General features: G+C 35.7%; 1 protein-coding gene across 1 annotated transcript; it reads left to right on the plus strand.

Moving 5' to 3' along the window:
• The first annotated feature begins 2,276 nt into the window (after positions 1–2,276).
• LOC110458901 (inositol 2-dehydrogenase-like) lies at positions 2,277–13,020 on the plus strand. The gene is made up of 8 exons (XM_021510869.1): positions 2,277–2,330; positions 5,047–5,412; positions 6,720–6,790; positions 8,066–8,174; positions 8,669–8,885; positions 9,975–10,094; positions 10,923–11,088; positions 12,346–13,020. Exons 2-8 carry the CDS (start codon positions 5,198–5,200, stop codon positions 12,453–12,455), a joined length of 1,008 nt encoding a protein of 335 aa, XP_021366544.1. The 5' UTR covers positions 2,277–2,330; positions 5,047–5,197; the 3' UTR covers positions 12,456–13,020.

Here is a 13,020-nt window from a genome sequence, read left to right on the forward strand (position 1 = left end):
CTGTGGATAATAGGTGATGGTATTTGGGGTGCAAAAGTAGCAACATCAACTTACAGATTCAGCTCATGTTATATGTTCTCCAGAGCTTTTTAGTCAATGTTTCCGGACTCCAGTGTAGCTAGAGATATAACATATATCTAAGATAAAAAGACGAAGAAATGCTTCGATACACCCAAAAGGCATTTAAGGCCTGAATCTTGCTTTGGTCGATTTCATTGGGTGATGAATTGAGTTTGTCTTGAAACAAATTTAATGAACTGTGAAGCAATTCATGTTGGAATTGAAATATTTATCGATGAATTGCACTGATTAAACATTAGATTGACTTAACATTCCGATGAAACGACGCAAGTTCATGTAACAAATAAAAAAAAACATGGATTTGATGGATTTGATGGTACCAGTTCTATCAATCCGTTTTCTTTGTGCATGCTGAAGGAACCCAAGAAGCTAAAAATACTGTCAAGAGATTCATGGCAGATGGCGTACCCTTTCAAAACACTTGACCTTTGAGAATTGATGGTCGGAATGTATATGTTACGATCACTGCTAGGTTGGGTTCTCTTGTCAATGAAAGCAGAAGTGCCACATCACAAAGTAATAGTTTAACATTTGATTCGCAATGTCTACATTGTTGACAACTTTCACCAGCCGACGTCTTTCAGTTCTCGCTATGCATACGAGACGTGATATAGATTTGTCCTAGACTTTAATGGCGGGTGTCGTCGATGGAGCAGCAACCGCTTACCCTAAAGGGTAGGGATTTGAGAAAAGAATATCCTGTTCATACCGACTACATGTTGTAAGAGACAACTGCATTATAATATGCACACCTAATGCATAATTTGGGATCCATTGCGACATCTTGGATCTTTGTTCCTAATACCTTCCTTGGCAAAACATCACTTTTGGCAATAGTTTTGAACGCTTTGGTTTGTTTGGACATAGTGTCCTATGAACATGTGAGACCCTTTAAGGAAGTGCCTCGATGTATGTAAGGTATGAGTGTATGTGGGCTGGAGGCGGGCTGGAGGCGGTATGGTGGTGTATATCCCTCCTTGGGAGAGCGCAAAATATTTTCCAGGCGGAATGTTTGAAAGTCATTTTTTTACTTAATAGCTATGTCCTTAAAGTAAGCGTTGTAGACTATGTTGAACTAGCACCTTTATCACTGTATGATGATATAAAACCTCTGTCCAAGACGTTTAGATTCCGAATATTGGATATTTGTGACAAATGTCATTTGGATTAGGGCACCAATTGAAAACGGCAAGGTTATGTGTTTGACCTTTTTTTGTTTTAGCTGCCTCTACATGGAACTCACTGTCAGAGCATGTCAAATTATCTACATCCTTTAATGACTTCAAGAAAAAAATAAAAAAAACTTGGCATGGTGGGAGTTGCCACTGAGCGATGTGCAGATGAGTTCCCTCCCTTTGCTGCCTCGGCTGCTTTATCCATTCTACTTCAATGCTTTTAGACAGTCGTTATGCTTGCAAGATTTGTATGTGTATATAATTTTATGTGCTATTTGTTTTGTTTTGCTTTTTATTGTGTTTAGATTGTATGTGCTGCTTATAATATCTTGTTTTATTTCCTGTAATTTCAATTTCAAATTCAAATTTGGTTTGTTTGTATTTTATGCAATCTGTGTGTTTTTTTATTTACGAAATGTATATATTTATGTGTGTTGTAATTATGTAATTTGTTGAAGGCATTGTGTGATAAGTGTGGTTTTCCAAAATGTTTTAATTTATCTAGGAATTCATGAATAACCATGGTCATCAAGGTTGGGGTACTGTAGCCACCTTGTTTTGACTATTTGCTAAGATAATTCTTATCCAAAAGTATGTGCCAAAATTCTCCTGCATTTTTTCATTCAGGAATCACACCCCCTATCTTTTTTACGTTTAACAAGGATTCTGTTTTAACAATGTCATATATTTGCATGCTTTTTATGTTTAATTTAATGCTACCTCCGTTTTTATTTGTTATATAGTCGGTTGTAAAAGCCTTCCATAGGCTTGTGTTGCCTTGTTTTACCATGTACTGACTCTTAAATAAAATGTACTTGACTTGACTTGATTATGTACCTTGGGGTTCTGTAAGTATATTCATAGAAATTCACACATTCATGTAACATTCACCGCAGCCTTGCTGTCATCCGCAAACAAGGGTTTCATTTCGTGTTTAGATATGTTCACATTAGTATACACGGTATACCCGCGTCCTTTTCCGCCACCTGTGCTCGTTGACCTGTCCAGGCGGCACTCTGGCGCTATCTGCACAGGTGAACGGACAATCACTACTCGTTCCTGCCCGACTCACTGGTAAGTTCCATCATGATCTTTCTATATACCGTCATTCTCATATACATATTCCTCGATTATATATTGAGGCGAGAATCTACATCGGGTGTGAGTAATTGTTGAATGTTTAATTATAAATTTGTGTGCATTGGTAGGTCTTTGGACCGGATACATATAACATTCATCGTTCTGGCCGTGTCTTTATTTCCTGACACCCGGTTTATCGGACATGCGTGTCATATGTTATCTGAAGATTCTCGCCTTTATCAAACTTAAGAATTATGTGTACCGATGTGACATGTCGACCCAAGTGGTGAAGAGCTAGATAAAATATGTCTATACAGGTATTCCACACAGGCACTTGGCACTTTTCATGACGGATATAATTATGGATAAAAGCAAATCTCAAAATCATCCCAACATTACACGTAATGCTCTAAAGGCCGACATATTATAATGAGAATCATAACGCTAAAGATATCTATTTTTTTATTTTCTAAAATGAATAGACTTCATTATTTTTTTTATTGTTACTGGTCCCTGTTGCCCACAAACCCGAAGTACTAATCCACAGTGTTACGCGTCGGCCTTTTTTTCCGTTAAGAATGGCCGCTAAAGGTTTGTATGGGTGCAGATTGTGAGTTTTTAAACAGCAACAGCGTTTTGGTTCCGGCACCATTTCATTACGCATAAACAACGTATGTATATAAGTTACTTACATTGTGTACGGTATTATTGCTTACATTTCGTGTACTCCTAAGTTGATGATCTCCGTACGTGTTTGCAAGGGCATTTGCTCAACTTTCACTCAACATGTGTACATTATATCTTACGTCATGTATGACTGAATACACAATAAGTAAATATCAGATGACACATGTTTTACCCTCAATCCTCACTGGTGGCTTCATTAGCACATGTAGGTCGGGCATTTTTATATTAACTCTGAGTAACTTTTTTTTGATAAACAACAGCTTAATGACGTCACTTTAATCGTAACGTCAGGACGCTGTCTGCAAAATACTACACTTTTCACTGATTGTATAACATTTTATCTTCTTAGATTACATCAAAATTACCGTTTTTTATCTAATATAACAATTGAGGTCTTTTAACTACCGATTTAAGGACTTTTGTGTGTCCCAGACTTGGCAAACATTCAACACTTAGACCAAACGTGAGGTGGGAATTTAAGACGCTAGGAAACGAAGTGTTGATATGAAGCTGAGAGAAATTCCAATGATCCCAACTATTGCAATGAGTGCAACGTATTTATCATTATATTTTGACCCAAGGTAGACAGCACCGCGATATTATGTGTCTCCTTCCTGTTAGGACGTACGGTTTTTGCGGGACAAATACTGGCAATGTAAAGGAGCTTGAGTTTATATATAAATCTAGCATTCATTTACTTTATTATAGTGTCTAAACTATGCTGTAGATCTACATGTATAGGGTTTAACGTCCATCAACAGCTAAACATTTGGTTTTGTTTGGTTTTATTTTGTTTAACGGGCATGGCACACACTACCGATGCACCTCGCCGGGACTAAACTGGAGCAAAAAAAGCAATTGGAAAACTGACCGTATAGCAATGCCGATGTAGTACCGACAATCCCGTTATGATACCATTTTTCTTCTGTTGTCCTACCGATGTACTTTTCTGTTACCTTAGTGTTACCAATGCGCGGCCGGTGTTATCCCGAGACATCAGTACTACTTCGGTGGTATTCGGTAGTACTACGATATCACATCTGTACACGTACAGTACACATTAAGGCCACCGGAGAGCCGCCGATTCATTACGGGGCGCAGCCTATGCGCTACCGACATTAACGAAGCTCGCTCCGGCAGCGCAACGGCGAAAATGTCAAGGGTCTGTTACACACTATCGATGTACCTCGCCGGGACTAAACCGGAGCAAACAATTAACAACGGCAGAGTTGCGGCGAGAAAACACTTAAAAATTGACCGTATCAATACCAATGTCCTACCGGCGTTCCCATTCTTTTACTGTTGTCCTACCGATGTAAGAACCAATGTGCTACCGAATACCACTTTTCTGTTATTTTAGTGTTACCGATGTTATACCGAGGCATCATTACTACTTCAGTGGTATTCGGTAGTATTACGGTAACACATCTGTACCAGTACGATACACATTGAGGCCACTGGGTGCCGCCGATTCATTACGGGGCGCTTCCGGTGCTCTACCGGGGGGGGGGGGGGGGGGGGGGNAAACAAAAATCTACCGCCGACTGCCGTTGCTTAATTTTCTTTTCCTGACGATATACCATCGTTCCCTGAAAATCGCAAAATGTTTGCTCCGGAATAGCTCCGGCGACCCAAATCGGCTAGATGTGACAGACCCTTAATGACGTGCTTCAATGTGTGTTATGTATGCGTGCATGTGTGTATGTGTGTTGGTGTGATGCCTCCTGGTGGTAGCGCGGATCTGATGCCGACTTTATTGTGCTATCACACTGAATAACATGCCGAAGCCACTCAGCACAGATCTCTGCCCGTTCACATTATACTGACAACAGGTGAACCAGTTGCTGCACTTACCATTAATGTTGAACCCTAAGCAGGGAATAACAACTACCATTTTCGAGGACTTTGGTATGTCCGTGTCTTAACGATGCCTTGATCAATATAATGATAAATGATAATATACAGCGACTTGACAACACCGACACATTTGTTTTATTTGTTTATTTATTTTGTCCCTATTCAGTGTTGTGTACACCAAACAGTGACGTGATAAACCAATCGATAACGTAATACACCAATTACTGACGAAATACACCAATCAAAGACGAGACACAACAAGTACTGACGTGGTAACCAATCAGTAATACTACTAGTGTCGTGATACGCAAACAACAATGGCATCAGGGAAAGTCGGGCTGGCGTTATTAGGACTTGGTCGGATTGGACAGGTACATCTGAAGATTATTCTTTCAAGTCAACGCACTGATTTGTTGTGGGTGGTGGAAGAAAATATGGAACTGGCCGAAAAGGTATTGAAAGAGAATGGACTATTGGGAAAACTCAGAATAGTTCCGAACAACAAGTTTGATGACATCTTACTGGACCCCTTGTGAGTATATGTACAAGTATATGTTTACATTTCTGTTTAAAACTTTCTGCTATGCAGGCGCATCAATTCATAACTAGTATGATGGGTGTTACTGGATTTGTAGAAATTGTTTTCTTATTCAAATGTGTTATTTTTGCTTTTATCTGATATTTAAAATTTCATATTTTAACGTAATATTACCTTAAATTGTTCACAGACCTGTTGGAATACCAGGTAACGAAAAGGCAGATCGCGCCGCCGAAGCGGATATAATAACGATATAATCGGTGACATGTGTCCTAGCTACAATGAAAAGCACCGGAAAAGGTTTCCCTTGCCCGTTTTCGGATGGGATATTCATACATTACGCATTAATATTTATAGAAATGCGATGTCCCACCTCAATGCTAAGCATACCACATAAACATTTACAGTAAAACAATTGCTTTTAGTTTGCATTGACCCCAAACCAACAGGAGACAAATTTTCTAAAACAAGTGTTAAATGTTTCAAAAGATATAAGTAACCATAATCATTTTTTATATTTAAAATGGCGTTTGTCTTCTTCGTTTGACCTTTATTTTATGGCTACAGAGATCGAACGGTTTTCTCAATCTCTACAAGGTCTGGAATCTTGCTTTTTAATCTGATAAATGCTGGTTAGAGTGGCTACCAATTTTGTTAAAATGAATGACCTTGTCCCACTTTGAATGTCACAAGAGTCAGATGTGCTAATTTTTCAAGCTACTTTTTCTAAACAATTAAGAGGCATATAGGATGATGACAATTGGCCAGTAACATGCTGGGATGAAAGGCAACCAAGTGTGTTCCAATGAATGGCCTTTACTACGTATACCTTCGGTGGTTCCAGCTGTCAAATGTGTTAAAGTTTTAAACAACCTTTTCTGAATAACCAACGGGCCTAGATTAGTGATAATTGGCATGCTTGAATGAATGGATCCGAGTCATTTACAATACAATAGTTAAAGAACTTAAGATTTTAAGTTAAAGAGGTTTGGCATGCGGTATGTTGAATGAATGATATTAGGTTTGTTAAAGCAATTGATCCTGACAGTCATAGGAACACGATACACAATTAATAAAGAATCCAAATATGATTCAATCATGTAATATTCTTTAAGCAAATACTTTAAATTTCACGAAACCCTAAGGTCAAAGGTCAAATGTTTTCGTTCTTTTATCTTTTAATTTTTTAATTTATGGGGGGGGGGCATTATGACCGTACCTCTTGCGAGGATATTAAGTCAGGAAAAAGTACTTCACAATTGTTATAAATGATTATAATTATGTGATAATTATTTTGATAGAGTACAAGGAGTGTATGTGTGTTCCCCGACAGACACACATACAGCTCTCGTCAGGAAGGCACTGGCCGCACGTGAGTACAAATACCTATATATAACCTCCAGATTATGATATGCCATGTACATCAACCATCTCAACAAAATTTAAAGCAACTGCTTTTTTTTAGTTCTCACAGATGATCTATGTATATATATATCTAGATTAATGTTTTGTTAATTTGTTAGTTTAATTCAAATTTGTATAGTGTAGACAGACATAGCGTTATGTGTGTTGTGTTTCCTACGAAGAGTTCAAATGTTTGGCATTTTCTGATTTGGAATTGTTTTCCTATTAACATAACACACAGTTGTGTGCGAGATAAATATACTATCAATAACAATTTCATTTACAAAAGTATCTCATTAATGGAGGTTTAATCTCCAAACGCCTTGATATAAAACTTAAACCTTATCAACTGAATACATTTTAGCAATATAGCCTCGGAAAAAAAGTTTAAACTTAACTACATCAAAATGCCTTCAACATATGGATATAAAAGAAACATAAATTTAACAGGAATATGACTGTTAAAGGCCTGCAAAAAGTAGAAACAAAAGATGTGAAGTTTATATGGACTTGATAGCGGGTTGCCAAAGTGGGTCTTCACACAAAATAAATTATTTATTAACTGTACTACGAAGCCACGTATTACAAATACATATTATCAGATTAAGTGAAAATATAACATTATCATTGTGGTTAATATTTTTCGGTAACTAGTAGTTGTGAAAAACAAAATGTTAAACACGGGGTGCTGGGTTATTTGTAATCTGTCTTGTCTGTAATGCCATATAATACTTTCAAAATTTTAAGATAGGTGCCAGCGACTGGATGTGTCGCAGATCCATATTTATGCATGCTTGTGCAATCAGATAAGCATTTAGTAAGGCACAGATTTGCTTGTGTCAGCATAAACATATCCTTCATAGAGGATATTGAAGAGAGCAGAATTGATCTGCTGCCTCAATTGCAACACTTCATATCTGTGTTTTCATGTCCCTTCCTGTCGGTTTTGTCTCCATAAGTACCCCTCTTCATGTGACCTTCATGTGACCTCACAAACAGCTGACACACACGGGTTAACATTGAAATGATTGAAATTAGGAAATCTACCTGTTGTAAGCCAAATCACTTTCTTTCGCTTTGTACGATGCAAACTAGAAACTAACTACTATGAATATGCAGGTAGTGGAAATAATGAGAAAGTTCTAAACAAAGGTTTCATTTTCAAGGGATATAATTACAATATATATATACACGTTTCATTTTATATCTTGATCTGTCAAAGAATAAGTTATTCATTTTAAAGGGAAAGCCGTTTTCTGCGAAAAGCCGCTCTCAGAAAAATTGGCGGATATTGAAGCTTGCTACGATGACGCCGAAAAATTCGGAGCTACATTGTTCTGTGCATTTAACAGGTAAAACTTTTGACGCTTGTTTGGAAGTTTGGAAGTTAGTTAGTGTTTTTCTGACATATGGACTGGTATAGTTGTTTAGGTGTGTCCAACCGACCAGATGGGCGCAAGACAATTTTGTTTTTAATTTTTGTTGAATTTCGTTTTGATACATAATTTGTCGAATTACCAAAATATTGAAAAAAATGAAGATTTTAACTGATATGCAATAATAGCCTTATGAAGGCATCCCTATCGGTTATAAACATTTTTTTTAGAAAATGATGTCATAGAAAAGTTTGTTACAGAACATATATCGCTCCATATACAATTACATAACTCGAAGACGCACTTTTATTGACCTACTAGTGGTAATATTTCATTCCTTTTTTAAAATTTATTACTAGTTTCTTTTTGGTCGAAATATTTTTGTCGTGTATAAATCTGGTTGATGGTATTGTTTTCCGTCACTTTGCTTTACTGTGACATCAGTCTGGTACTATATCTACTTACTACAGACATTTTGACTTCGGTATCCGGAGTATGTATGAGAAGGCTCGGTCGGGGGGTTTAGGTAAGATATACATGGTGAAAACGACGTTCCACGACACTCCACTGTGGATGGGGGCACCTACTTTTACCCAGACGTTTCTCATCCACGACGTCGACCTGTTGTGCTGGTTTGCAGATTCTCTTCCCGACACGGTCGTAGTTCAAGCTACTGCTAACATTAAGGTGATTTATTTCTTTTTACAGCCCAATAACCATATACAGCATCATTAAGTAAATTGTACGTTCAGTTTTGAATTGTTACAATCTATAAGGTGTGGATGATAAACCTTATTTCTCCAACAACCACTATATATTTCCCCGACTCATTTGATAAACCTGCTAGGAGTTGGTAAATTTATTTGGTTAACCACTAGTTAGCGGGTAACACTATGGACGTAATTTCGTTGGTTCATTATGACGTCAAGTATCAATGCATTATGACGTCATCATCCATAGTGACATCATAGTTCATGGTAATTGTTTCCTAGATAGCAAACAGGAATAATGTATTCCTATAGGAAACATGGTTCTCTAGATATAATATCTGAACGTTGTAGGATAACAAGCTTCCAAAACTCGTGATGGTTGATTATCATTTTTATCAAACTGTTGTTGAAGGATATAACATAGCATTATAACTCAAAGCACATAAATGAAATAAATTTAGGTATCCAGGATATGATATTAATAAGACAATGCAAATATATTTAGCAATTGTTTTTACGGCATCAGATTTTTTAAATATATTCCAAAATATCTCATTTTACGTAATATTTTTCTGCAATATTTTTGTAATTAAATTTTATAATCCGGCATTCAGCTTGAAATTCCCATCTTTATCTTTTCCGTTTTATGATAACTTATTAAAAATTGAACACTATATAGCGTTACCTGACCGTATTTTTGTTATCGTATTTGTTTGGAGGATTTTGCAAAAATAGCACTGCCCCGATAATAACTCTGCTCATTTTTATTACTCTATTACATGTAATAACCCTGTTAATTTTTTAACTTTATTCTATTATTTCATTAATAACCCTGTTAGGATAATTCCATAACATAATTAACAACCCTGTTAATTTTATTATCTATCATATTACTAATAACTATAAATGTTTTTCAATTATCTTATTAATAACCCTGTTAATTTTATTACTCAGTTATTTTATCGATAACCCTAAGAATTTTATTCTATATTTTTTTAACAGCCCTGTAAATTTTAAAACCATATTGATTTATTGTATTATTTCATTAATAACCCATTACAATCAGGAAGTGGCGGATCAATCTGATGTTGACACCGTTGGTGTTTTGATGAGGTTCCCTTGCGGTATGCTTGGTATCCTGGACTTCTGTAAATATTCCCCCTACGGCTACGACGTCAGACTAGAGGTAAAATCTATTGCAACAAATAATTTTATTTCTACTGCATATTAGTATCCAAACCAGGTAATCTGGAATCGTTAAATTATATATTTTTTTTTAAATTTTTGTATATAATTATAAAATCCATGTCCAGAGGCCATTTTGCAACTACTCTTTCATTCTACTCGAAGTATGCATATGTGTTGTAAGTTCATTTTGTATGAGATTTGTTATACAGCGTAATCAAATTGGTTTATTTTTGTTTTACTACATGACTCGCGGCAAAAAAGGTCGAACGTAATAGGAACAAGTTGGATATTTCGATATCCACCACGAAGATCCATAAGTGGTGACACATGGTTAATGATTAATCAATGTCTTCTTTCAAAGCAATACCAACACTTTTATTTTTGTGTAATGCTTGGCTTAAATCAGAAAACACTTTTATCAGAATACTTTTGGAATTGGAACAACGTTGAAGAGTATTTTCTTATGAAATTTGACAGGTTTATGTTCATGTGTTCTGTTCATGTGATGGGCAGATGCATACTGTACTATTTCGTTCAATTACTTTCCGTTATTTCAGTTATTGGTGTGCACTGAAAAGATATTGATTTTAATCCAGAACTTCAGAAGGACAGAATTAAAAACATATCATGCGTCACGAATTTTTGTGTTTTATGAAAAATAGTGGGTTCGTTTCTACGGTCAAAATCATGTCAAAGGTAATATTCAGTAGGTTTAATATCAATTACAACATTAAAATAACTATGTCGTTTATTTCGGTTTTGTCAACATATTATGTATAAAATTAAACAAAGTAGCATGTATTTTTATAGTATACACATTCATTAGGTCTCCGGGTCGAAAGGAATGGAGGTAACTGATGCCAAACCCATTTCGTTTGTGAAGACCTTGATACCAGGTGTTCAATGTCAGGAGCAGATACATTCGTCATTTCCAGATAGGTTTCATCAGGCTTACGCATCCGAACAGGAACATTTCCTGGACGTTATCGAAGGTTTGTAAAACACGACGATATCTGACAATTTTCTTTTCTTTTTTTGCTTTGCTTGTTTGCTTGCTTTTCCCCCCGTGTTTTGCATTATTTTGTTGTAATTCTTTCTTTTCGTTGTTCCGGTTACTAATTTTGTTTTCGATAATAAATTCCGAATTCATGAAAGCATGGTAGATGTCAAATAACATTTCGGATGACTCAGTGTTATCGGTTCATGGAAAATAATGAAGGCAACTGCATGTGAATCTTAAATTCAACCCAATTATCTTATTATCGTAATAGCAACGTTATATTTTTTCGCGTCTGCAACAAACGTCCTATTTAACGCTTAGGTCATCTAAGGACGTGCCTCAGTGTGTGTTGTGTATGCGTGCTGTCGAGAAACTATTAAGATCTAACAAACAATTAAACAAACAATCCCTCTGTTAATTCTATCAAAACACGTTAGAACTACGCTTTTTTCGGTCTGGTTTTCTGACAAGTTCGATTCGATGTCATCATTCAAGCTTCATGAAAACATCATGTTGATTCTTTATTTGATTAAAATCTTGAGTACATTTAAGGCATAAATTGTATTTAACGTTTTGATTATCGGGTTTTGAAAAAAAAAAAAACCACAACATTAAGCATGCCTCTTGTTAGCCAATGTACTTTTCCCCGTGACATGTTCGAATCGATGTCATCATTCACTCTAAAACTATATCTCTGGATACAAAACTATCCAGTAATAATATTGACAAAGATCGGTATTGGTATACCCTTATTTTTTTGATTAAAAAAAACAACGTTGATCTTTTATTTGATAAAAGTCTGGAGTATATTTTTAGCATAAATCGACGTTGTGCGTGAATCATTTTCATTTTATCGATCTGTGGGATTTGTCTATATCCGATTTCAAATATAAATTAAGCTAAATGTTGGTAATTCTATAGCAGAACCTACATTCGATGACGTTCCATTTATAATTACTTTCTGGAATTCAGTTTCAGACTAATAACATTATAGGTTTTTAATTATTTGCGGTGGCCAGGCTGCCTCAAAGAAATATCTCACAAATTACTTCTCGACTGAAAGTCATTTTCAAAAAATGGCTGCATGAAGTGCAGCTTCACGTCCAATGTTAGGATATGGAATATTATAGAAACAAAGATGAATGATTGTGGAACATTTCGGTTATTAACATTTGCATATTATTGATAAATTTAGATTTTTTTGATAAAAATACCAATAACTAACTTTGAAACATGTTTCTTTATTCAGGGAAGGCGGAGTTAGAGGTGAAGCGAGTCTTTTCCGAGAGGGCAGCCAAAGTAATAGACGCTTTGAAGGAGTCGTACAGAACTGGACAAGTAGTTTCCCTCAAGAAATAAACAATAAATATATTACAGTCACCAAAACAAGTTTCAGTTACATTCTCACGACTCTTTGTAGTCACAATGTCATAAAATATTATTACCAAGATTTTGTTATTTCAAAAAGAGATAAATATATACCATTTTTTTAAATAAACAATTCTAAAGAACGTATGTACCATTGACTATCAAACTTCTTTTATACATTTTGTAGCTCTCGTGTAATATATATATGTGCCGTTTGTCTTAGATGAAGCAGAAAACCGATATAAGCGAAACACATGACCCTTATTCTCCCTGTAAAAATGATACTCATGTAAAAAAGAATGTAAAAAATATACGTGTCTCAACGGAATTATGATGTTTGTCCGTCTGTCCTTTAACTTGTCCGAACAGTTAAAGTTCTTCCTCAGGTTTCGCCTAATTTCCTTGAAAGAACCAACATAGAATACAACCATCTTCTTTCGGAAACATGTTGATCTTATATTCATAAACAGAGCTTTCATCATTTATAATCTTAAACAAGAGCTAGAACCATGATTAATAGCAATATATTATAATAAAAGACAACGCTCTAAATTTT

This window comes from Mizuhopecten yessoensis, unplaced genomic scaffold (genome assembly GCF_002113885.1).
Source record: "Mizuhopecten yessoensis strain PY_sf001 unplaced genomic scaffold, ASM211388v2 scaffold9847, whole genome shotgun sequence".
Lineage (NCBI taxonomy): Eukaryota > Metazoa > Mollusca > Bivalvia > Pectinida > Pectinidae > Mizuhopecten > Mizuhopecten yessoensis.